The sequence below is a fragment of the Geotrypetes seraphini genome, chromosome 17 (genome assembly GCF_902459505.1).
Source record: "Geotrypetes seraphini chromosome 17, aGeoSer1.1, whole genome shotgun sequence".
Taxonomy (NCBI): domain Eukaryota; kingdom Metazoa; phylum Chordata; class Amphibia; order Gymnophiona; family Dermophiidae; genus Geotrypetes; species Geotrypetes seraphini.
In genome coordinates this window covers 23,078,091-23,105,709 of record NC_047100.1, presented here as the reverse complement: position 1 = coordinate 23,105,709, position 27,619 = coordinate 23,078,091, and the positions used below count along the sequence as shown (strand labels likewise).

Genomic DNA, 27,619 nt, shown 5'->3' with positions numbered 1-27,619 from the left:
TGTAAAATTTTCAAATGCATGCACATATGCGCCGTCTGTACCTTCGGGAATATCTCTTGAAGGAGCTAATAAAGTTGCATGCATAATCTTACCTGCACATAGGGCGGACAATTTTATAAAAGTCCAATTTCATGTTATTACCTGTACAAATGGCTTAAGTACTCATTCTCCTGTGTGCTCTTGATAGGCCAAAGGTGGCCTTAGTTTGGAAAATATTTTACCCTTTAGAAAAACAAATGATCGTTAATACCCTTCTGCATTATAAAAGCTTTCATCCTAAGAATTTAAAAGATAGTATCCCACTGGGGCAATATTTGCGTACATAAGAACATAAGAATTGCCACTCCTGGGTCAGACCAGGGGTCCACCTGCCCAGCAGCCCGCTCACGCAGCGGCCCTCTGGTCTAAGACCAGCACTCTAACTGAGACTAGCCCTACCTGCGTACGTTCCAGTTCAGCAGGAACTTGTCTAACTTTGTCTTGAATCCCTGGAGGGTGTTTTCCCCTAAAACAGACTCCGAAAGAGCGTTCCAGTTTTCTACCACTCTCTGGGTGAAGAAGAACTTCCTTAAGTTCATATGGAATCTATCCCCTTTCAACTTTAGAGAGTGCCCTCTTGTTCTCCCTACCTTGGAGAGGGTGAACAACCTGTCCTTATCTACGAAGTCTATCCCCTTCGGTACCTTGAATGTTTCGATCATGTCCCCTCTCAATCTCCTCTGTTGGAGGGAGAAGAGGCCCAGCTTCTCTAATCTTTCGCTGTACGGCAACTCCTCCAACCCTTTCACCATCTTAGTCGCTCTTCTCTGGACCCTTTTGAGTAGAACCGTGTCCGTAGAAAAAGATTGTCCACATCAGATGGTTCTTTCAAACGTAACGCTTTAAATCTCGCCGCTCGATTTAGCCAGAACTGAATCTAATTTTTATTGTAAGCTGCTTAGATTCCTTGTAGGGAAATGAGGGATATAAGATACTGGTATTGTATCTCATCGTTCTCCACTGAATAGCGCTAACGTTTTTTAGTCTTTTCCTTATATGAGAGAAGTTCTTTCCTCGTAATCATTTTGGTCACCCTTCTCCATATCTTTTCTAATTCCATTATATCTTTTAAAGATAGAGGGGTCCTTTTACTAATGCGCGATAGCCATTGTGGCGTGCCAACGCATCCATTGTAGCCTAGGGACGCGCTGGCGCATATTAGTAAAAGTCTACATAGTGACTAGAATCGCACACATTACTCAGAAACGTAGTCTCGTCATGGAGCAATACGGAGGTATTATAGAAACATAGAAACATAGAAAAAGACGGCAGATAAGGGCCACGGCCCATCTAGTCTGTCCACCCCAATGACCCTCCCCTATTTATCTCTGTGCAGAGATCCCACGTGACGATCCCATTTCTTGTTAAAATCAGGCACGCTGATTGCCTTGATCACCTGAAGTGGAAGTCTATTCCAGCGATCAACCATTCTTTCGGTGAAAAAGTATTTCCTGGTGTTGCCGTGTAATTTCCCACCCCTGATTTTCCATGGATGTCCTCTTGTCGCCGTTGGACCTTTGAAAAAGAAGATATCTTCTTCTACCTCAATACGGCCCGTGAGGTATTTGAACGTCTCGATCATGTCTCCCCTCTCTCTGCGTTCCTCGAGTGAGTATAGCCGCAACTTATCCAGCCGTTTCTCGTACGGGAGATCCTTGAGTCCCGAGACTCTTTTCCTAATAATTCCTATCATTTTTTTTTTTTTCCTTTTTTTGGTCACTGCCACACACTGAGCGGAAGATTTCAGTGTATTGTCCACTATGACACCTAATTCTTTGTCTCAATTGTGGCTCCTAATATGGACGCTAACATCATAAAGCTATAATTTGGTCATCACTTTGCACATGTCCACATTAAATTTCATCTGCCATTTAGATACATGGAGGGACGTAATAAAAAAAACAAATGTGTAAGTCTCCTTTTGGCCTAAGGCCCTAAACGTTGAAAGTAGAAGTAGGGAAAATGTCCATTTTCAAAAAAAACATCCAAAAGGAGTTTTTTTAAAATAATGGCCTGCCTCTACGTTCAGCTGTTTAAATGTTCAGACTACCACTACGTCTAAACTTACACCATATAATCAACCCGTGGCCTTTAAATTTCCTCAAGAGTCTTTCACGAGGGACTTGGTCAAATGGTTTCTGGAAATCTAGAGACACATCAACTGGTTCACTTTTATCCGTCTAAAAAAGAAGCAGCAGTGAATTGTTTTTTGCTTAACAACTAAAGTAGTATTATTTCAGAAACTATAAACATTTCTTACTGCACAAATAAAGTATACAATATTGATTTTGAGACACAGATTTTTGCCTCCATCTTATATGTACTGAGGAATGCTGCCTGCTTCAAATGTAATTCACTAATCTGCTTAGATAGCTAGTGTTGGATGAAATTATCTGATTAAATCTTATCTGCAAAAGCAAGCCTGTCGTTTCTTGCTTTCCTTTTTCCCCGGAGAGCTTGACAGTTCAGCATTCATCCTGTTTGCAACATTATCATAACCAAACTGTAATGGTTTCAGCTATCTGACAATTATGAAACGACTAATGAAAAGAAAGAAGAACCCGATCCTTACAGAATTCAAATGCATATACAGGAGCAGAGATGACCAAGGAGCTAAATCAAGACAAGTCAGGAGTTCTTGGATATTAACAATCTTCCTAGCGACAAGAATATGCTGTTATCCCAGGACAAGCAGGCAGCATATTCTTGACTGATGGGTGACGGCACCGACGGAGCCCCGGTACGGACACTTTTAGAGTGATTGCACTCTAAGAACTTGGAAAGTTCTAGAGACCGCACCGCGCATGCGCGAGTGCCTTCCCGCCCGACCCCGACGCGCGGGTCCCTCAGTTTCTTAGTTTCCGCGGAGCTAAGAAGTCGCATTTTCAACGGCTGTTGAAAAATTTTTTCATTCGCCTTCCCGCTCGCGTAAACTTTTTCGGGTTCTTTTTGCCCTTCCATTTTTCTTTCTTTAAAAAAAAAAAAAAAAAATTTTCTCTTGTTTTGTCGAGTTTTCTTGATTTGACCCGGCGGGGCCTACTGCCATTATCGAGGCCTCGGCCTTCGATTTGGCAGAAGCCGTTTTTCCGTTCATGCCCCCTCAGCCCGGGTTCAAGAAGTGCCAGCGGTGTGCACGGCCTATTTCCCTAACAGACCCGCACAACTGGTGCCTTCAGTGTCTGGGTCCGGAACATCAGGCCTCTACCTGCACCCGCTGTGCCACTTTGAAAAAGCGGACTCTCAAAAATCGAGAGATACAGCAGAGACTGCTTTTCGGCACCGACATGTCCGATCCCACGTCTTCGGCGCCGGTCTCGGTACCTGTTTCGTCGGCACCCACCTCATCGACGCCACGCGATACCGCGTCGACGTCGCAGCATGCAGGTAAGCCGGCTAAGAAGCCTTCCCCGCTGGAACGTCCTCCGGTCTCCATTGCAGAGAGTCCAATCCTGCCGACCGTGAGGCGCCAGCGGAAGCGCTCCGCCCCTATTGAGGTGAGTCCCTCGACATCGGGCTCCTCATCTCCGGGGCGTCGAGCGGCACCGCAGGTACCGCAGAAGAAAAAAGCGGTACCGGTGCCCTCCCTTGATGATCGCATTGCGGCCATCTTGCAGGTACAGCTGAAGGAACAGCTCAAACAACTCCTTCCAGCTCTCCTGACACCGAGCCCTCCGGTATCGGTCCCCACTGAGCAACCGGTACCGATCGTGGAACAGTCTGTATTGTCACCATCCACTCCTTCGGTACCGGTACACTTGGCCTCATCGGCATCGATGCCTGTCCTCGCACCGGAGCCCAGGTCTCATCACCAATCGGTTCAGACATCGGCTCCGGTGCGACCGATAACATCGCCCGGTACCGCGTCGGTGAGGTCGGGTAAGTCGGTACAGAAGTCCCGACACCGAGAACCATCCACCCCTGAGTCTCGGGACCGTGGTCCCCATGTTCGAGACCCTGATCTGTGGGGCGACTCTGAAGAACCCCTTCAGTCAGAAGGTGAGTGTTCATCAGAGGAAGACGAGCCTGTTCTGCAGGATATTTCCTCCAAACCTGATTCCACCTCTTTCTCTTCTTTTTTAAGAGATATGTGTGAATCTCTTTCCATTCCTTTGGAGGCTGAGTCTAAAAAATCCAAAGCTTTTTTGGACGCTCTTGATTTTGACCAGCCTCCAAAGGAATTCTTGAAACTCCCTTTACATGACATCCTGAGGGAGACCTTTTACAAGAATCTGGAGACTCCTCTTACTATCCCGGGAGCTCCTCGCAAATTGGATTCCCTTTATAAAGTAATCCCCATTCCTGGTTTTGATAAACCACAGCTCTCTCATGAGTCTCTTCTTGTAGAATCCACCCTCAAGAAGTCCTTGGGAGCTAGTGTCTATGCCTCTGTCCCTCCTGGCAGAGAGGGTAAAGCCATGGACAAATTCGGTAAGCGACTTTACCAGAATGCGATGCTTGCTAATCGTTCTGGTAACTATGCTTTTCATTTTTCGTTTTATTTAAAGCATCTCCTTACCACCATGGCTTCCTTTGAGCAGTACCTTCCTGTGGGAAATCGTGAGGCTTTCCATCAGTGCTCTTCAGCTCTTTTCCAGCTCAGAAAATTCATGGTAAGGTCTATATATGACACTTTTGAGCTTACCTCTAGAGCAACAGCCATATCTGTAGCCATGCGCCGTTTGGCTTGGCTCAGAGTCTCTGAGCTTGATGTTAATCATCAAGACCGGTTGGCTAATGCCCCATGTTTAGGGGATGAGCTGTTCGGAGATTCTATGGACTCAACGACCCAGAAGCTCTCGGCTCATGAAACCCGCTGGGATACCCTTCTTAAGACTAAGAAGAAACCTCCACCTTCACGGCCATTCAGACAGCAAACGGCCTATCAGCGGCGTTTTGTGGCTCGCCCCTTGCAGCCTTCCACTCAGCAACCTAGGAGGCAGCGGCAACAGCAGCGGCAAACACCTAGGCCTCAGCAGCAACAACCAGCTAAGCAGCCTCCTCCACAAAAATCGACTCAGCCCTTTTGACTTGATACTCGAGGGCATAGCCAGCGTTCAACCATCTCCTCTCCTCCCTCAACCGATAGGAGGACGACTGTCTTTCTTTCTCAGCCGGTGGGAAGTTATCACTTCGGACCAGTGGGTCCTCAACATCATCCGCCACGGCTACTCTCTCAACTTTCACACCCTTCTGGGCCAAAGTCTACCAAAAGAGTCTGCTTTGCACACTCCTCAATCTGCCCTCCTTTGTCAGGAGGTTCAGTCCCTCCTGCTTCTGAACGCCATAGAGGAAGTTCCTCTGGACCAAAGAGGGCAAGGATTCTACTCCCGGTATTTTCTAGTACCCAAGAAAACAGGAGACCTCAGACCTATTCTAGATCTGCGAGATCTCAACAAATGTTTGGTCAAAGAAAAATTCAAGATGCTATCTCTAGCTACGCTTTATCCTCTCCTCGATCACAACGACTGGCTATGCTCTCTCGATCTCAAAGAGGCCTACACTCACATTCTAATTCATCCGGCCTCCAGACAGTACCTTCGTTTCATGATCAATCACGGTCATTACCAATACAGAGTGCTCCCCTTCGGTCTTGCCTCCTCTCCAAGAGTGTTCACAAAATGTCTGGTAGTGGTGGCAGCGTTTCTACGCTCCCACCACCTTCAGGTTTTTCCCTACCTGGACGATTGGTTAATCAAGGCCATTTCATCTCAAACTGTTCTTCTGGCCACCAACCAGACCATCTTTTTTCTACAACTACTGGGGTTCGAAATCAATATACCCAAGTCTCACCTTCTGCCTACGCAGAGACTTCAATTCATTGGAGCGGTACTGGACACGGTCCAGATGAGAGCCTTTTTGCCGGACAACCGTCTTCACAACCTCCAATCGCTCTGTCAGCAGGTGCTGTCCCAGCATTCCATTTCTGCAAAGCAGATGATGATTCTCTTGGGTCACATGGCCTCCACAGTTCATGTCACACCCCTGGCACGGCTTCACCTGCGCACTCCTCAATGGACCCTGGCTCTCCAGTGGTCTCAAGCGACAAACTCTTGCTCACGACACATATCTGTGACATCGTCTCTTCGTCAGTCTCTGCAATGGTGGTTGATATCCTCAAATCTCTCCAGGGGCCTTCTGTTCCATCTGCCTCCTCATCATCTGGTCATCACCACCGACGCCTCCCCTTATGCATGGGGAGCTCATCTGAACGAGTTCCAAACTCAGGGCCTTTGGACTCCTCAGGAAAAGAAGCATCACATCAATTTCCTGGAACTCAGGGCAATGTTCTATGCCCTCAAGGCCTTCCAACACCTTCTATTTCCTCAAGTCCTTCTAATTTGCACAGACAACCAGGTGGCTATGTACTACATCAACAAGCAAGGGGGAACGGGCTCTCGCCTCTTATGCCAGGAAGCCCAGAGAATCTGGTCTTGGGCGTCCTTGCGCCACTTATTCCTGAAAGCGATTTATATTCAGGGAGAACAGAACTTCTTAGCGGACAAGCTCAGCAGAGTTCTCCAACCCCACGAATGGACTCTCGACCCATCGACTCTACAGTCCATCTTTGCACAATGGGGCACTCCTCAGGTGGACCTTTTTGCAGCTCCTCACAATCATCAGTTGCCCCAATTCTGCTCCAGACTTTACTCTCCTCACCGTCTGGCAGCGGATGCGTTTCTTCTGGATTGGTCCAATCTATTCCTTTATGCTTTCCCTCCTCTGCCTCTCATGCTTCGGACCTTGTTCAAACTAAAGAGGGAACGAGCCACCATGATCCTGATTGCTCCACGGTGGCCCAGACAGCATTGGTTCTCCCTTCTACTTCAACTCAGTTCCAGGGATCCATTTCTACTTCCACTGTTTCCATCTCTGCTTACACAGGATCAGGAAACCCTCCTCCATCCCAACCTGCAGTCTCTACACCTGACAGCTTGGTATCTCTCGGGCTGACTTCAGCTGATCTTTTGTTATCTCAGCCTGTTCGCTCCATCCTGGACGCCTCCAGGAAACCAGCCACTCTACAATGTTACCATCAAAAGTGGACGAGGTTTTCTTCTTGGTGCCTCCTACATCATCATGACCCCAAGTCTCTTGCAGTGGAACCTCTATTGGATTATCTGCTTTCTCTGTCTACTTCTGGTCTCAAGTCTACTTCCATCAGAGTTCATCTCAGTGCCATTACGGCCTTTCATGAGCCGGTCCAGGGGAAACTCCTTTCAGCTCATCCCCTGGTCTCCAGATTCATGCGAGGTCTTTTCAATCTGAAACCACCTCTCAAAGCACCTCCGGTGATCTGGGATCTGAACGTGGTTCTTTCCGTCTTGATGAAGCCTCCATTTGAACCCTTGGCTACTGCCTCTTTCAAGTTTCTCACTTGGAAGGTACTTTTTCTTATTGCTCTCACCTCTGCCAGGAGGGTCAGTGAGCTCCATGCACTAGTTTCTGATCCACCTTTCACTGTCTTTCATCACGACAAGGTGGTTCTACGTACACATCCAAAGTTTCTCCCTAAGGTTGTTTCTGAGTTCCATCTCAACCAATCTATTGTACTACCTGTTTTTTTCCCTAAACCTCACTCTCATTCCGGGGAACAGGCTCTTCATACTTTGGACTGTAAGCGGGCTTTAGCTTACTATTTAGACCGTACTAAGCCCCACAGATCATCCCCCCAACTTTTTCTGTCCTTTGATCCTAATAAGTTGGGACGTCCTGTTTCTAAGCGTACGCTATCTAATTGGCTTGCTGCGTGCATTTCATTCTGCTATGCTCAGTCCGGACTGACACTGGAAGGTTCTGTCACGGCACATAGAATTAGAGCTATGGCAGCATCTGTAGCTTTCCTCCGTTCCACACCCATTGAGGAAATTTGCAAAGCTGCTACGTGGTCCTCAGTCCATACTTTTACATCTCATTATTGTCTGGATACTTTCTCCAGACGGGATGGACATTTCGGCCAATCTGTTTTGCAAAATTTGTTTTCCTAATGGCCAACCTTCCCTCCATCCCTCTTTTTGTTAGCTTAGAGGTCACCCATCAGTCAAGAATATGCTGCCTGCTTGTCCTGGGATAAAGCACAGTTACTTACCGTAACAGGTGTTATCCAGGGACAGCAGGCAGATATTCTTGCGTCCCACCCACCTCCCCGGGTTGGCTTCTTAGCTGGCTTATCTTAACTGAGGGACCGCGCGTCGGGGTCGGGCGGGAAGGCACTCGCGCATGCGCGGTGCGGTCTCTAGAACTTTCCAAGTTCTTAGAGTGCAATCACTCTAAAAGTGTCCGTACCGGGGCTCCGTCGGTGCCGTCACCCATCAGTCAAGAATATCTGCCTGCTGTCCCTGGATAACACCTGTTACGGTAAGTAACTGTGCTTTATATCCAATAATCCAGCACAGTCACGTTTCGGCAGTGTTCCTACATCAGGGGTACAAGCTACCGACAACCAATGCAGCTGCTATTACATGTGTATGTTTATTAGAATCATGATATGCTGCAGTTTACATATTATATATGGTGTCAGGTCAAAAGCGCGCCGGGACAAAGGCGCGCGCAGACAATTGAGCGCAGTGCGGAGGTGCGCGCCGCAGAAAATTACTGTTTTTAGGGCTCCGACAAGGGTGTGTGTGGGGGAAACCCCCCCACTTTACTTAATAGAGATAGCGCCGCGTTGTGGGGGCGTTGTGGGGGGTTTGGGGGGTTGTAACCCCCCACATTTTACTGAAAACTTCACTTTTTTCCTGTTTTTAGGGAAAAAGTTAAGTTTACAGTAAAATGTGGAGGGTTACAACCCCCCAAACCTCCCACAACGCCGGCGCGATCTCTATTAAGTAAACTGGAGGGGCTCCCCAACAAAAAACCCCATCAGAGCCCCTAAAAACTAATTTTTTTCAGCGCGCACCTCCGTCTTGCGCTCAGTTGACGGCGCGCACCTTTGTCTTTCGCGGGGTTGTCTATGAACCATTATATATACACACTTTCTCTGTCCTTAGAAAATCTCTAACCTTCTGTTTGCTGTTTCAGCAACTGGTGCTCATTGGACGAATTACTTCAAGATAGTCTTGGATGGTGATGCCTCAGAACTTTGCGTTTTCCTTGTACGCATCTCTTTGATTTGCTCCCATTAAATTTCATCTGCCACATAGATGCCCGGCCTCCTGGTCACACAAGATCTTTCTGCGTTATCGTCAAAGAGTCCTCTGCTGTTTTGACGACTTTCATCACTTCACTCGTGGCTCCTTCCTCCAGATCATTTCTAAATGTGTTCACATCAGAGGGTCTAGTATAGAGCCGAAGGGTACTCCATGGGTGACTTTTTCCATTTGAAAAACTCTGTTCCTTTCTTGCACTGTCTCCTATTCCGTGACTTTTTAGTTTCCCGAAGGGACTCTCATGAGGGACTTTGTAGAGTGTCTTCTGAAATTCCAAATGCACTTTATAAATCAGTTCTTCGTTATCCACATGTTGCTATATAAGAACATAACAATAGCCTTACTGGGTCAGACCAATGGCCCCTGGCCTCTCCCTCCCCCCCCCCCAAAGAAAAAGCCTAATAAAATGCTAAGGCAAGAATTCTCTTTGCTAAACCCATACTGATGCAAGTTGAGCATTGGTTTTCTATATGATCAAGCTCTCTAATCTATAACTTACTGGATCACCAGTCCACACTTAGACTGTTTTAAGTGGCATATTGCAGATTACTAGACTAAATGGTTTTCAGAGTCTCCTCAAAATGTAAATACTGACGTCTGTTGTTCATAAATAATTAAGAACCATCATACAATGGAGCTCAGCAACCTTGATATTGCCACGTGCAATTAGCAAGAAACTTGTTCCAAAATATCATCAATGCATTGCATATATATTCGCGGTTGGCAATTCGTGGTCCCAGTCATTCGTGGTATTTTCCAATCGCGAATGACCGGGCAGGAGAGGGCAACTTGAGAGAGAGTAGCTGGAGCGCCGGCGAGTGAAGGAAATCACTCGCGGTGTGCTCCGACCTCTTCTTTCTGCACTAAAGTCAGGCCTCGCCAATCAGGAGCTGCGTGTCAAAGCAGCTCCTGATTGGTGAGACCCGACTTTAGTGCAGGAAGAGGCAAGTCGGAGCATACCGCGAATGATCTCCTTCACTCGCCGGCGCTCCAGCTGCTCTCTCCTGTTTCCCCCACTGAAAACAGTATTCACGCTTTTTCAGGATTCGCGGGGGTTCTGTTCTCGGGGGAGTACTATTGGAAAGCATAGGGATCACAGGGTTATAAAGTTTCCCTCACATGAAGAAAAATAGATTTATGACCTAAATAATTACTACAGTTTGGTGTCTACATTATTTTTCTCTAAGACAAACCTAGAAAAAATTACAATAATCGGAAAAAGATAAGCCAGAACGAAAGCTCTTTAATTCATTGTTAGTATACTATAGGGATCATTTTCAGAGAGATTTTTGCAGATAAATTGTATGCACATTTCCTGCTCTGCTCCTTCACCAGGGATTTGAGGCATTGGGATTTCTTTACCCCATATACTTTGCAGCTGTAAAATATCTGGGCTGAAGACTCCTTGTGGCATTGACTTTGGGACGTTTCTGTTTGGGCCTATAAAGGATAATTACACACTAGCCTGCAGGCACCTCAGAAAATTTCAGAAATATACTCATAATGGATTACGGTCTATTTAGAAAGCAACTCTACTCAGGCAAATGCATACAACAACAGAAAAAAATGTTTAGATAGAAATAAAACATTTCCCATCTTTATGAGAAAATTGCTTTCTAATTTTGAATGGCTTTTGCATAACAATCTTATCTCTTTTTCAGTTAGAATCAGGCCTTGAACACAATCTTTTCTCCTACAAGAGACATACTGGTTTCTAAGTGTGCCTGAGTCACTCATGTTGGAAAGAGGGAGTTTGAAACATGAATCACTCTTCCATCTGCTTAAACCAGAGCTAGAATTGTCAGTAACAGTACTATTACAAGGGGCCAGTGAAAAGTTCTCAGCCCAACCAACAAAGTTGGGGCAGTCTCCATCGAGGGCTATACACTTAGTCCAGTGATTTTCCACTTTTTTCGATCCGTTGGAAAAATGTGGCATGAAAAAAGTGGAAAATCACTGGATAAGCGTATAGCCCTTGATGGAGATTACCCTAACTTTGTTAGTTGGGCTGAGAACTTGTCGGCGGCCCCTCGTACGATGATATGTAAAGCATACCTAGTTTGATTCTGAGATCAAGCATTCTATACCCTGGGTCAGCCATGGTTGTACTATAGAGGGAGAGTGCACATGCCTTAGTGGGATGTAAGAAAACCAGAAACAAGAGGCAAAAGAGTTGTCAAAATATCAACCAAGGGAACTCTTTATTAAATTAATAAAATGAAAATCATAAATAGAGGGGACATGATCAAAACATTCAAGATCATGAAGGGAATAGACTTAGTAGAGGAAGACAGGTTGTTCACCCTCTCCAAGGTAGAGAGAACGAGAGGGCACTCTCTAAAGTTAAAAGAGGATAAATTCCGTACAAATGTAAGGAAGTTCTTCTTCACTCAGACAGTGGTAGAAATCTGGAACGCTCTTCCAGAGGCTGTTATAGGGTAAAACACCCTCCAGGGATTCAAGACAAAGTTAGACAAGTTCCTGCTGATCCAGAACGTATACAGGCAGAGCTAGTTTCAGTTAGGGCACTGGTCTTTGACCTAAGGGCCGCCGCGGGAGCGGACTGCTGGGCACGATGGACCACTGGTCTGACCCAGCAGCGGCAATTCATATGTTCTTATGACGAGGCGATATGATACAGACGTTCAAATATTTTAAAGGTATTAATATACAAACAAATCATTTCCAGAGATGGTCAGACAATAGAACTAGAGGACATGGATTTAGGTTGCAGGGTGGCTGACTCAGAAATCATGTTAGGAAGTACTTTTTCACAAAGAGGGTCGTATATGCTTGGAATGTGTCGGGAGCAGCGTGGAGCATTCAGCGTCGCTCCCTGCGCTAAAAATTGCTATCACGGTTTAGTGAAAGGGGGGTTTAGTTTGTTTTGTATATGTGTAGTCCGACTCTTTGACAAAGATCTAATTGCCCCCCAGTACAGCAAAACATTCTTGCAAAACTTGTCTCGCAAACTGAATGTTGACTCGATTTGCGAGCACCCCCCCCCTGATAACCGGCATCGCTCCCCCCCGCTCGCAAAGGCACCCCCCCCCGCTCAAACCAGCACCCCTCGCCCGAACAACTTGAACTTACCCCCTTCCCCCCGTCCAGCATGCAACCCACAGGACGTGCCGGTGCCGCTAGAAGATCTTCCTGCCTCTGCCGGGCCTTGAGCATGCATCTGCGCATGCTCAAGGCCTTCTAATTCTCCCTCTCGCTGAGAACGTATCAAAGCGAGTTTCCATTATTTCCTAAGGGGAAACTCGCTTTGATATACGAGTATTTTGGTTTACGAGCATGCTTCTGGAACGAATTATGCTCGTAAACCAAGGTTCCACTGTATATGCCGAAATATGTCGGGCTGATGGATGATTTTTAAGGAAAAGTATAGACAGATATAGAATTTAGAAACCACCGTTCAATATCTTTTATACTGGACAAACTTGCGGGGTCTGTGTCCCATATGTGATGATTTGGTGTAGGATTGGGCTGGGGAAGACATCAATGGGAACTTTAGGACATGAGGATGTTACTGGCCAGACTTTACGGTAGATATCCTGCAAACAGGATGGTTGGATAGGCTGGAGTGAGGTTGGACGGCAACTTCAGCATTTGGAACCTAGGACAATACCAAGTGGACTTTATATGACCCAGAAATATCAAAGAAGAGACAAGTTAATGTAATCATGTATTTGTAATGGGTATAACTAATGGGCAGACTGGATGGACCATCCAGGTCTTTATCTGCCGTCATTTACCAGGTTACCTAGCAGAAACCCAAAGAGTAGCAACATTCCAGAACTGAGATTGTGATGTCATAATGCCTCATTCCACCAATGGCTAAGAGTCAACCTCAGCAGTGATGTCAGAAGGGCTTGATTAGATGGTAACTTCAGCATTTAGAACCTAGGACAATACCCGGTGGACTTTACAGTCTATGAGCCAGAAATAGCAAAGAAGAGTGAATTTAATCATGTATTTGTAATGGGTATAACTAATGGGCAGACTGGATGGACCGTTCAGGTCTTTATCTGCCGTCATTTACTATGTTACTATGTTTTTTACTGCTGTTGGACATCACCTCTACTTTTTTCCCCCCATCCAAAGATATTTACTTAAAACGCATCTTGCAGCTGCAGCCAATTTCAGATGCAAAAATATTCGAGAAGTATCACGGAAATATGCTGCTACTCTTCATCTTGCCAGAAACCAGCTGACTTCTTTAATATTTTGCAGATAGCCAACAAGTTAAAAATAAAATCAAATAGCTTTTTTTTAACTTAAGAGAAATCACGGTTGATTTTATTTAAATGGTTAAATAAAATGAGTCTAGTATGTTGATCATAGGGGCAAGAAAGGTAACAATATATTTGAGTCTCTAATTTAAGATGATTTTCTAGGCCTGTTTGGATATATAATTATAGAGGCAAATAGCCAGTCTGTTTAAGCTCAGTATGCTGAGTTTTTTGGGGGGTTTTTTGGGGGGGAAGGGTTGTTTTTTTAAATCTCCATTCACTTTTTTGTTATTTTCTATGCATGTAGCAGTGCGGTTTGCAGATGCATTGGAGACATATGAATTTGTGTGTCTCCTATTTGATTGGTCTCCATCTACTTTGAAAGCCAAGAGCATTAATGGCCATTAGTGTTAATTATTTAGAGCTGCTCACTTACATGCAAAAAAAAAAAAATATATAGATCTCTGTTTCTTGTTGGAAAAGGGTAGGGTTACACCTGACTTCAGTAGTTTACTTAAATTGTACCATATATAAGCATGATTTTTCAGTGTTTCCTTCCCGTAGGCTTTAAGTGCCTTATTTTCCATCACTGAAGTATAAAACTGAAAATAATTTTGTATTTTTTTTATGTACCACTGTCACCAATTATTGTTTCTGAACTCTAGATATATAATGGTAGAAAATGTCAACCATTCATTAATCCTGCATTATTGTTGGTCTACATGTTTTCATTTATTAGATGCCTGGTATTTCTTATGGCCATGAATCATGTAGGACCTTGTAGCTCGGTGTCTCTCAAATGTGAGAGCTATTTATTTAAAGGTCTTTGCGCTATATATAGGTAATTTTAACAAGGGTGAAACTAAAGTAGATAGAATAGAATTGCTAATACGATTGGCGTGCTTGTTTCCGAGTGCAAATTAACTGAAAACATGGCTTGATAAGTCGGCAACCAAACACACATTTCATCATCCACCATCTGCAATCATCCTCTTTTTTTTTTATTTAATTTCTGTCGGAGCTGTAAATCCAAATTTGCAAAGATAAGAAGAGCCAAACAATAACAAAGGGCCTGAATGGCCCGCGCTGCTCCCGGTGCTCATAGAGTTCCTGTGAGCGTCGGGAGCGCTAGCGCAGTTTGATAGAAGAGGCTGAAAGTCTCGATTGCTTTGTTGCTCAAGCTAGGATAACTACTGCTTAAGAAAAGTAAAATTACTCGCAGTTAGTTTTCGAGGACCCATCGCGTCAAAGAATGATACTTGTCTGGGTGGTTGTATCCTTGCGCACACAGATGCTCATAGCATTGACAGACTCTTGCATATGTGATGTACATGTCATCTATTCTAGTGTATACTTGTTCTGCAATTATGGCAAATCCAGTGCAAATCATAACCTGTTAACAGTGCATATTATGTATGTTTAACCTGTGACCCGTTCTGAGCTCTTTGGGGAAAACGGGACAGAAAACGAATTAAGGGGTCATTTTACTAAGGGGTGCTGGCCGATAAATGCTAACGCGCCCATTATATTCTGTGGACGTGTTAGCATTTAGCGCCCGCTAAATTGGCTAGCGTACCTTAGTAAAACGACCCCCTAAATAAATAAATACCCATGAAGGGAATGTTTAAAAAAAATAAAGTAGAAACCTGGAATTAGAGAATGACACGGTGACAAAATTCATCAACGTTCCCGTTCCCGCGGATAACCGCGGTAAACCATCTTCATGTCATTCGTTAAGAAGAGAGGGAAGAATCAGAGTATAATTGGCCACAACCACTGACCCGCAAGCTTTGCTTTGAAGAATGCTGGTGTAGAAGGACAGAGGATGAAATAGACACTAGAAAATTATATGGGATTATTTCCCGCGGTTATCCGCAGGGACGGGAACGGTGATGAATTTTGTCACCGTGTCATTCTCTACCTGGAATCTCTTGTGGCACACCCAGAATCTTTTCAGGGCGCACCACTGTGCTATGGCACACAGTTTGAGAGACACTGATTTAGCTGGACTGACATCCCTCAGAAACCCACCCTATTTGCAATTTTTCCCCCTTTTTTATTTTTATAATACACATTGGTTTATGGCACAGTAACCAAACTTTGTTTAGTTCTCTTAAGCCATTGATTAGCTCAGGGGTGTCCAACCTGCGGCCCCGGTCGAGGGCGATGCAGTGTTTTCCTCTGCTGCCCCCCCTGCTCCCAACTATTTTAAAGGTACCGGGGTGGGTGGGCTAGGCCCGCCTGCCTGGGCTGACCAGGGGTGGGCTGGGGGGGTGGGAGGCCTAGGAAGGACTGAGCACCCCTCCTGCTCCCAACTTTTTGGTGCCAGGGTGGCGAGGGCCATACCGGGAGGGGGTGGGAGTGCGTTTGTGTGTGTGGGGGGGGCCTACATTTTTTTGACAGGCTTGCCTGTCTTTTATTAATTTTTTTTATGGGGCAGATATTTTGCGTGTGTAACGCACGCAAAATACCTGTGCCATGGAAAAAAATGAATAAAAAAGACAGGCAGGCCTGTCAAAAAGCCTGCAGACCTGACGGTAACTCAGTTACCGACAGGTCTGCAGAAGTTGGGTTTGCTAATAGTAAGAGCCGATTCAAAATAGCCGAGCAATTGTTAGTGACTCGGTCGCTCGGCTATTTTGCACGGGGTTTTGCTAATTTGCACGGGAGGATCGCTACAGGCTTTAGTGAACGGGGTTGGAGGGAAATTTGGTCGCAAAGGGCTCGCAAAGCGATCGGTTGCACGATCGGTTTGCTTAGTGAATTTGGGCCTATGTCTCCAGACTCTGAGCTTGGTATCAATGGGATGGTTGGGAGTTACGGAAGGTGGTGTTGCTGATTTGGAAACTTTGTCGTTGCATTATATTTTGGTATAGACCTGTGTCGTTTTGGTTTTTTTTTTTGTTTTTTTTTACTCTTCAACTAATGCTTTTTGTAGCATTCATTTTGCTTGGGTATGGGGCGGTTGAGTGGGGGATTGTATATTTGTTTCTTGTCACAAATGCAATTTCCTGTGCTCTTGGGTGATTTTCCTTAAAAATAAGTCTAAGCGGTTTACACAGAGCATGTACCACTTAATAGAAAGTTATGCGCATTATCTTCTAATTAGCGCCAATTAGCATCAATTAGGTTTTAATTGCCAACTGTTGGCACCAGTTGGCTTATTAAATAGCTATGCATACCAATTTGTGTGCGCAACCTAAGACGTCGTGTATGGAATTTTGGTCCTAGGCTCTTAATTATTGGCTTTAACAAGCACTTCTTTGGCAGAAATTAGGAATTACCGGTGAATCTGCCCTATGCCCTGTTCTATAATATGCATGCCTAAATTTTATAGTGTGGCATTCCAAAGGGGGTGTGGCCATGGGAGAGGGGCATGGGCAAGTCAGGGGGTGTTAGAATACCTGCATTTGTGTATTTCATGCCCATCAATCGGGCAAGAGCATCTCCGCCAGACACAGTTAAATGAGAAACGAACGCTTAAGTTTAAGAATTACGTAAAAAGATGCTCAGAGCGGACGTGTGCAGATCATCCCGACTCCTAGCTTTGGATACCAGTGATTGAATCCCGCTTCTGTTCGGATACTGGCGTTGAGTATTTGGGTCTGGGGGCCGTGAGTAGGTATTCGGGAGAACTACCCAGATAGCTTTCTGGTTAACGTAGCGTAACAATAAGGCTGTCTTTAAGTTAACCAGGTAACATCCCTGAGTATCGGTGCTGCCTGGATATCTCCTGACTCTGCCCCTGGATCCCCCCACCCCCACTCAGTGCTAATTAAAAAAATACCATGACAGAACAGATATTTGTATTTTATTTATTTATACTCTGCCTTTCCCAGGGCGGGTCGCAATAGAGTACATACACAAACAGAATCACATACGTTACAATAAATTGAACAAGAATAAAACATAATAATGATAATGTAAAGCCTCCTAAAATTAGAAAGAGGCTACCAGCGCCTCGCCTCAAAAAACTATAAATCAAGTTCCATATTTCATCGTACAGAAGAGGTGTTTCTTCAACATTTCCTTAAAACTACTCGAAATTGTTTGCCATCGTAAATATCCCCGGAAGCTTATTCCACTCCCGAGGACCCACCCACGAAAATGCGCCGGCTCTCGCTGCAGCTGTTTCACTGTCGGAATATGTAGGTCGTCGTGAGATGCCGAGCGCAACCTGCGCTGCGGTTCGTATGGCAGAATGATATCCATCAAATGTTTCGGTGCCTTATTGTGTATACAGCTCCATGACCAGTAATTTATAAAGGATTCGATGTTCTAATTTTAACCAATAGAAAGATATATAGCAATCTGTCACATGTTAATCGAAACAGCGTTCGGACAATCGCGTTCTGGGCTACCTGCAGCGCAGTCAGATATTCAGTGACCCTTTCTCATTCAGGTGCCGTCGATTACCTGCTCCCAGCCCAGACCGTGTGGTTTAACCTGGGAGGAGCCTTTCCTTCCCACTTAAACTAGGCTGAATATTAACCCTTTAGTCACAGCAGAAAGGAAAGAAAGAATAAACAAGTTTTTGTACTCTTTGTACGGCAATATAACGCTCGGTGAAGTTAAGGGATACAAGATTGCACCTTCACACCAAAAAGGTTCAAGGTTATTTTGCTGCTGGGGAAAAAAAAAAAGAGATAACGGGTCTCAGTGTATCAAGTGAAGTTGTCACTGTGATTGACTTTGTGATCCCTACTTGGTTTCTTCCACGAGTTCTTAGATTTTGCAAAACAATTATTATTACGCACAATGTTACATGCTTGTAACTGTAACCTCTGCAACCCTGTTGACATTTTATTCAAGTTATACAAGCTGTCATTCCTGTACAATGTCAATTACAGCTTGTACTGCAGTAAACAGTGGCGCAAAGCGATGGCATTTTATGATTCATGCGTCTTAAGAGAGATGCCAGGCAAAGGCCTTGTGGATTGCTCAGCCACGTTTCAGCCAATTCAGGGTTTTGTTTTGGTTTTTAATTGGAACTAGAATTAATTATGATGGGAAAGATAGTTTGAGGGATTCTTGTCTGTGACATTGTAACACTTGACAATTCAACCTATGCGAGTATATTGTATGTCTTTTATTAACTGAGAGAGAATATTATTGAAAACACATGTAAAGGGGATAAATACTAAACCAAAAAAAAAATACCATAGATGTTACATTCTGGTATCATGAAATCTGACCTTCCACATAAGAGAAATAGGATATATTTTGAGAGATAACAACAAAACGGAATGGAATTGTCCAGATCAGAATGATGTGTACTAAAAAAGTGTCATCTGATAATGCGAACATCTTTATGTCTCCGATGTCACAATGGTCCATTCGAACGATTCTATGACTCAATGACTCTGTACATTTAAATGAATGTTAAATGGATAATAAATAACTTCATAATAATTAATATCGTTAAGACCAAAGTTCTTTAAGAAAACAAAAAATATATATGTGTATCATAAATACATTATGAGTGCATTTAAACAGTACTATAACATCAATATTAAAAACAACTTATCAAATACAATGATAAATCGTTCGAAAGGACCATTGTGACATTGGAGAAATAATATCTTCACATTATCAGATGAATTGGAGGACACATCATTCTGATCTGGCCAATTCCATTCTGTTTTGTTGTATTTCTATCTGTGGTTTTGTTTTCCCCTGGTTTGTTCTTTCTCTACATTTTGAGAGATACCAAGTAGGGTAACCATTGATGATAGTAAGTTTCAACTTTCTACCCCATGTCTAAATGTGTAGAATTATTTTAGTTGACATCATGATACACTTCTCCCTCGTTATTTGCGGGGGATACGGGGCAGAGTCGGACCGCGAATGGCGAAAAACCACTCTGACCCACCCCCCACCTCCCTGCCGCCTTCCCGGCCTTACCTGGTGGTCTAGCGGGCTTTCGGGGCAGGAGCGATCTTCCTACGCTCCTGCCCCGTGCAGATCGCCATCAGGAAATGGCTGTGGGGAGTTCCCGTCGTAGTCTTGAGAGATTACGGGAACTCACAGCAGCCATTTCCTCATGGCGGTCTGCACGGGGCAGGAGCTTAGGAAAACCGCTCCTGCCCCGAAAGCCCGCTAGACCACCAGGTAAGGCCGGGAAGGCGGCAGGGAGGTCAAAAATATGGTTTTTTAAAATTTTCCCCCTCCCCAGAAAAAAATTGCGATTATGTGAAACAGCGAGTGCACAAACCGCGAATGGGGAGGGGGAAGTGTATAACGTACTTTTTCTAATGTTTTGAACAATCAACGAAAGAAACGTTGTCAATCCATTTTCAACTGTTGATACTTCGACATAAAGCAAAACACCGTCAGCATCCGACTGGCTGTCTGTAGTTCGATTATATAATTTGTTTGATTGATTTGTTTGAAAGCAGAAATGTTAATGTAGGAGGATTAACAACAACAGCAAAAAAAAAAAAAAATAAAAGCAAAGGGCTCCTTTTACAAATGCCGGACTAGCCACTTCCGCCTCCTTTTAAGCAGGCGGTAAAAACGCAAGCGCACTTTCGTCAAAGGAGGCCTTAGTCTTGAAAAAGAACTAGGACAACAAGGCTGACCATCGTGAATTGCAAACCTTAGGATTAAGGGCTGCTTTTTATCAAGCCGCGCGCGGCTTTTCATCCCGCACTCACCCCCCCCCCCCCCGCGCTGACTAAAACCTACCGCCCGTTCAAGAGGAGGCGGTAGCGGCTAGCACGGCCGGCAGTTTGATAAAAGGATCCCTAAATGATTCTTAATATTCAGAGTGTATCATTTTGCCATCTTGGCGCATATTGCGGCTTATTTGCCATTCATGGTGATTTCAGTCTCCAAAATATACTTGATCTACCCCCCCTCAAATGATGGCATTTTCTGTATTTCACACATATAAGTCTACTGGTTGGGATGCAATTAGCATGCAATTTCAGGCACTCAGTTTCTGTCAGTCAGATTATCACCAAGCAACTGGGAAGTAAGAGTACTTTTTTCCTTCCTAAAATGAGCCTGATAAATTCAATTGCCCCTTAATCCGAAAGGCTTGTCCCTTTTATATCATAAAAAGTTCCTATATTAGCAATCCCTTCAGCTACTTGCCTCGTTCTATAAATACATTCTCCAAATGTGTGCGATAAAACGGAATGATCCAGCTTTCCTTTAGTCGTGCTTAACATAAACCACAGTCTTTTCTGAAGACGAGTATCCTCCCTCCCCCTTTATTTTAGTTTGCAGCGTTTCTTGTCTGTGGGGAGATATGACGTTACTTGCCAGAAACCCGTTTTTAAAATAAAATACCCTTAAACCAGCATGCTTCCCTTGGCGTGGATCTGATTGGTCCAATTAAATTGGCAAACGGGTCACGTCAAAAGGAAATATCCCTAGCTTAATTGTAAGCTAAGTCTTTTTTTTTTTTTTTTTTTTTAATCCAGGGGAGCATTTGAGATTCTGTCCAAGTGTTCCAATTTCCCAGGCCACTGAGGTCTGTGAATTTCTTTCCCCAGCCTCCAGGCTGCAGCAGCGGAAGTCAGCATAGCTAATGCAGATACATCTTACTCCCTCCCTCCCTCTCTCTCTCCTCCCCCCCCCCCCCCCCCCCCTACCTCTCTGCTTTGATTCGATATGAACAAGCTGATAACTCCAACGCTGGAGAGAACCTGACATAACTCTGCAGATGACTATGTTAGGATGATACAGCTTTGGATTTTCTAAAAGGAAAATAACAATTCTATATTAATGATTACGTCTCCTTTTTGCCATTTTGCAGGGCTGCCAGTCCCAGCGAAGAGCCCAAAGTCGGTAAGCAGTTTTTAGATGCAGATATTCATGTTTTATTTTTAAATTCTCCTAATGCTATCTTTATAATCTGTATTCTGTTCTTCCCATTTGATAGATCAAGCTCTAATATTTGTTAAAGGGATGGTAATGATGTGTTGCATAGCTTAAGGTTAGAATTACAGATGACATGCATCCTGATTTCAGTCAATGCTGGTTATTGGTCTGCCTTTATTGCTGATTTGGAGGAATTAAATAGCTATTAAACTTGAAATGTAAGACTGTTTCCTAAAATAAAATAAAAAAAAAATAATAATAATAGAATAAGGATGTCTACCCTTTTCTCAGATGGGATTCATATCGGTGATGGCTACACATTGAAGCATTTCTGCTCCGTTGCTAAGCTGTTTTCTTGCATCCACAATAAATTATTTACAAAAGAGAGACGATCTGAAAGCAAATGTGTCTTGAAATTGCATGCTGATGCATTGAACTGCTTTAACACGCTCGGACGTTCGCTTAGTGGAGAAGACACCCTTTGTCTTGTCGCTGGTGCTTGGCAGCCTTCTGTTGCAGGTGTTGGGATTTTATTTTCAGCGCGAATATTGTGCGGCTTCTTCTAATCTGCTTCTTCCAACCTGTTTCACATTAGTTTAGCGATTAGAGCATGGGGGCGCTGGGAAAGCTCGTCTCCGGTGCAGCAGAAAATAGTAGCATGTTGCCGTAATAAACCGGGGGAAAACAATGTACCTGCTTTGCAAAATTAGATGTTTGCAAGAAATGGGAAAAGATTATATAGCAGCATGTTTAAGATCTTTCCATAGAATAGAAAAGTTCCCTAGTGTCTTCTTTTTTTTTTTTAAGCTGCAAATTATAATGTTCAGTGTCGACAGAGCTTGCACCTTTATATTGCTAGGTTTTTTTTTTTTTCCTTTTTCTGTTTCAACATATTCTCTTCAGTGTAAAGGAATAGTCTGAAATAATTAATATGATTTTCAGTGGCTTATGGCACAGGCAATTAAAGTCATGTGACTTATGGCCTATTCTGCTGTCAGGTTGCATTAAGACCAAGAAGAGGAAGTGCCGTTTGTGCTTATCCTCAAATTGTAGAAATGTTAAATCGTGTCGTTCAGCCTTTAGAAGAATGGGAACAGCTGTCTGTGCTGTGTACAGGTGTAACTCATTTTGTGTTTTCTTTAGTTCCTTTTAAAAAAAAAATTGGAATTGAAAGTATGCCGATAGGTTTATTTTTTTGTAGTTTAATATCTTGCATTAAAATCCTCTCTGGAAGGCAGTCGTTAGAAATTTAAATGGCCAATGCGTTGTTAAGACCTGATTTGTCGTCTGCTAGTCTCGTTAGATTCTTCCTGTAATTCTGTAGCAGTAATGAAAAAAAAAAATCATTTGAAACCAGGAGTATTCCACAGATCTTGCAAGCACAGATGTCCTGTCTGTCTCATAGCTCTCGCCCTGTCGGCTGCAGTGCTTGGCAGCGATTATCTTGACTAAGGGAACCCATCGGCGCAAACAGTGGGGCCTTCAAATGAACGGCATAGTATTCGCCATAGCAACTAGGGTCTCGCATGAAACCTGTACCTGTTACAGTACTTAAAAGAGAGCACATACCAAGATGCAACAGTAAATGTTCCATCAGAAAATATTTTAGTTCATTTTTTTAAATACATAACAAAGAATTTACTCTTTCTAATACTTCCAGTGCATGATATTTCTTCAGTATAGACAGGGTGAGGTTTTTGGGGTTTTTTTTTTAAACATGCAGAATAAATTGTCAATGGCAAATGGGGCAGTGTTGGCATTTTTTGCCATTCATCGGTAGTTTCGATACGTAGGGTCACATCAAGGTCTTCTTAAAAGCACACATGCCTTTAAAGCAGGGGTGTCAAAGTCCCTCTTCGAGGCCCCGCTGACCTCCATCCTTCTCTCCCATCCGAATCATACCTCCCTCCAGAGCAGCAGCATCGGGCGGCAGCACTCTAAATCGCTGCTTCACGGCCTTCTCTCATCGGGGCCTTCCGTGTACCCGCGTTACTGATGACTGGAGGGAGGTATGTAGGGGGCTTGCGGTCGGCGGGGTTCAGATGGAAGGGAAAGGATGCGGGTCGGCGGTGGTTCGGTTGGCGGGCCGGATTCAAAAAACTAAACAGGCTGGATATGGCCCGCGGGCCGTAGTTTGCACTTGTCTGTGCTAGCTAAAAGAAAATCATGCATTTGGCAATTCCTTTGGTTATGTAATAACAATGTTCATACATTTCTTAGGAATTTAAACTTCCGTTTCAAGGCCTATCGTGAGAGCTACGCTCACATAGTTCAATTGTAGAGGGTGAAATGAGAGAGAGTCTTGTAATGATATGTCAATAAAATTTTAAATAATGAATACAATCAATTAATGTCACATTACTGATATATTTTATGTACTTTATGGGCCAGATGTATGGCCATTAGAGTCTAAGGATAAAGTGGCACTGAATATATATATAATCTGGATAATTAGAGGCCTTGGATATACTTGGTGAGCAGTGATTGCACCGACACTGTTCAGATAGATTTAGGCAGATATAAATCTATCCGCGTAACTTATCTGGATAACTTCTGGCACTGCATCTGCTCCGCTCATAACCAGACCCTTGTGATGCAAATAATATGCAGACATTCGGTGACCTTAGCTCTTCAACCATGGTTCTCAACCCAGTCTTTTTGGGCCACACCTAGCTAGTCAGGTTTCAGGATACTCCACAATAAATATACACGAGATAGATTTGCATTTAGTTTTATTTCATCCATATTTATTTTGGATATCTTGAAATGCTGATTGACTGGGGGTATCCTGAGGACAGAATTGAGAACCCCTGTCCATATCCTGTTAAGGGAGAAAAGAGTCTTGTCCACATAGCAGCTACCGTATTTCCCCATGTATAGGCCGCAGGAAATGCTGATTTAGGTTTTAAAACTTAGATAAGCTGCCCCATGTTACTAGCTGCGGCTTAATCTAAGCCTTTTTTAAACCTAAAATGGCCCATACAATGGGGCGGCCTGGGGCGGCCTATACATCCCTCCCCACCCCCCCCCCCTGGTAAATACCTTCACCAGCTGCCTCCTGCCTCATCGCAGCCAGCGGAGCAGGGCAAGACGCATTTCTTTTCAGCTTCCGGCCGGCGCTGCACTGCTTTCTCAGTGCCCGCGGTCAGTTCTCGCGTGAAACTGGCGCGGGCGGTGAGGAAGCAGCGCGGGGCCGGCCGGATGCTGAAAAGATCGCTCCTGCCCTGCACCTCTGGCCGCGACGAGGCAGCCGGTAGCCATCCAGGAGGGAGTTGCAGGTACGGGGGACTCCGCGGCTGATCTTCCAATGGGGCGGCTTCTCTATGATGTCTTTAGATAGGCCGCCCCATATAAGGAAGCCGCACCACTGCCAGGGATTGTAAAACCTATGTAGAGGCCGCGGCCTCTACATGGGGAAATACGGTAATACATAGCTCATTTTGAATATTGGCCCTATGATTCTCTCTATCTATCTCTCCCCTCCTCATGTGTATGTATATATATATATGTATGTGTGTATATACACACACGCACACAAAGAATGATCTGAACATAGAGTGGTTCTCCCATAACTAGTATTGAAAGAGCATGCTAGGTATGAACAATTAATTCTTTGTAATAAGATCGTGTAATATTGCGTCTGATTTAAATCTTTGTAACATTTAAAATGATTCGTTTTTCTGCTTTATGCTATATAGTTTAGTAGCATTTTAAAATTTGCTTGAATGTCAGTGTTAATGTCCCCTATTAGTTTTTTGTTTTTAATTTTTAAGTACCTGTCATCTGCCACAAGCTAAAGTTTGTTGTTTTTAGGCTAAGAGGAAACAACTTCTAGGGGAAGTTTGTAGGATGATCTGTTCTAGCAGATAAATATATTGATTTTAAAAGAATCAGCTGTAGCAAGGTATGTGGAGAAATTAACGTGTGGGCTTTCGTTTGTTTGTCCTTTTTCTTATGTCCTTTACCGTCACTAGAGGCAGGTCTTGTCAGACAAATCAGATCGATTTTTCAGACTGGGGTGACCAGAGAATTGGATAGAGGAAGTGTGCTAGATATATTTAGATTTTAGCAAAGCCTTTCACCGTGTTCCACACCGGCGTCTAAGAAATAAACGGAATGCCTTTGGGATGGGCCCCAAAGTGGTGAATTGGGTCAGGAACTGGTTGAATGGAAGGCAACAGAAGGTAGTGGTCAGTGGAGATCACTCTAAGGAAAGGGATGTTACCAGTGGTGTGCCTCAAGGCTTGGTTCCGGGGCCTGTTCTTTTTAACATTTTTTGTAAGCGATATTGCTGAAGGCTGTCAGGTAAGATTTGCCTCTTTACGAATGATACCAAAATCTGCAATAGAGTAGACCCCCCCCCTGATGGGGTGAATCATAGGGGGGCGGGGGCAAAAGCTCCGTCCCAGACCATGCCCAAGCTCCGCCCCTGTCCCCGCCCCCAGAATGATAATAGTATTGATTGTAATACCATTTTTCCATCCATTTTTCATATCTACATAAAATTTAATCTTATTAACAACACATAAACGGTAAACCAGAAAATTAAACTACACAAAGCACACTGTGTGCTTCTCAGCATTCATTCCTACCAGAAAAGGGCCTTCGGTAGAGCTGAACTTTAGAGCTCCACTGAAACTAATATTTTCAGTTTCAGCTGAAACCAAATGTGGGGCTAAAATTGGCCATTCGGTTTCGGACAAGACAAAATCTGAAGTCAAAAATGGCCTGGCCCCACTCCCAGAGACACCTTCTTCGACCTACCCTTTTTTTTTTTTTTTTTTTGTGGGGTAGTGATCTACTGTTCTTGCACAGGGCTTGCTCCTCCTTCAAAATGGCTGCCAAAACACAAATAATATCAAAACCTGGATTTCTGGCCAGTTTTGGCACTGAAACCAAAATTTGATCGGCCTCTACTCAGCTTATAAATGATATTTTCTCGATGGGTACTGCTGGTGCAATTGTATACCTCTGCTACAGGGGTTCTCAAACTAGTCCTCAGGACACACCTATCCAGTCAGGTTTTCAGGATATCTTCGATGAATATTCAACAGCTAGATTTGCATAAAATGGAGGTAGAACATGCAAATTTATCTTGCGTGCATATCCCAAAAACCTGACTTTGGCTAGTTGAGCCTGAGGACTGGGTTCTGAACCTCTGCTCTAGTATATAGACACTGACAATATTATCCATGTTCTATTTGACATAACTTGATGATAGGATAGATGAGTTGCTCACATATTTGTATGCGGTAAACACCATTACGCTGTGGAGATATGTGCCAGAAAATAATATCACATGAACTGTCTGAAGATAAATTTATTGGCATAACCAAATAGCTTAAGAGTGACAGAAGGAAACAATGGCCGAGTTGAATGAGTAATTGTCTTTTATTGGGTCATGTGATAAGAATTTACTTAAATACACAGAAGCATGTCTTGAGAAGCAACGAGTAGTGCTACGAGGTAGCACTCACTGTATTGGGTCTACATTGTTGCAGAGTTGCTTGCACTTTGATTTTTACCATATACTGTGTGTATACGTATGTGTGTTTAAACAGTACGTATACATGTATATGCATTTCTGTGAATGAATGCATACACATATACATGCGTGCAAATGTGTATACATATATTTGTATATGCATATATAGCGATATGTTTTATGTATTTATTTTTTTTATGGAAAGGGGAAGAAAGACAGGTACAAGCGGTATGGTTCTCAATGACCTTTGCGTAGCAAATATATTGAGAAGCAATTTAGGTCTACGATAACAAAAAAAATATGCAAAAGGTGGCCGTGCAAGGTAGAATTTCTTATGGGGAATAAAATGCCACCCGATGCTCAATAAGAATGGTACAAGAAGTAAATCTATGGTACACTGAAAAATATATTAAAAATACTCACTGTGCAAGCAGAAACCAATGAAAAAGTTGGAAAGTCTCGGAGGCTGCATCAAGAGAAAAATGAAGAAAACACAGATCATAGTGTCAGCTGACGACCATACACCTTATTCAGTCTGTCTGTCCACCTCAGCTGCTTAGCTCCACAATTCCTTACTTCCCCTTAGAAATGCTCTGCTCTTGCTCGTAAACTCCGATACTGTCCTTGTCTTCATTATGTCCACTGGGTGGCTATTCCACGTGTCCACCACCATTTCTATAAATATTGCACTTGATAGAGCCCGTCTACCTCTTGTGTGCTTATGCCCTTGAGGGGTTTAGCTTTTTTTTTTTTTTTTAATCACATCTCCCTTTCCTATTTACTTTTATGCTTTATAATGAAGACTGTTGAAAATTTCAGTAGTTAGTCGATAGATTTGACTCGTTCCAAACGAGACCTCACCTAGAGGCTTATACAAAGGCAAT

The 27,619-nt window shown here is 43.8% G+C and overlaps 1 protein-coding gene across 28 annotated transcripts in view; it reads left to right on the top strand.

Moving 5' to 3' along the window:
• The window catches only part of MAGI1 (membrane associated guanylate kinase, WW and PDZ domain containing 1), a 466,555-nt gene that overhangs the window by 361,914 nt on the left and 77,022 nt on the right, over positions 1-27,619 (top strand). For all 28 annotated transcript variants that reach the window (XM_033926036.1, XM_033926027.1, XM_033926019.1 and 25 more), the window contains one exon: positions 21,186-21,217. In XM_033926036.1, coding sequence (XP_033781927.1) covers positions 21,186-21,217 — 32 coding nt within the window. The remainder of the gene's footprint in view (positions 1-21,185; positions 21,218-27,619) is intronic.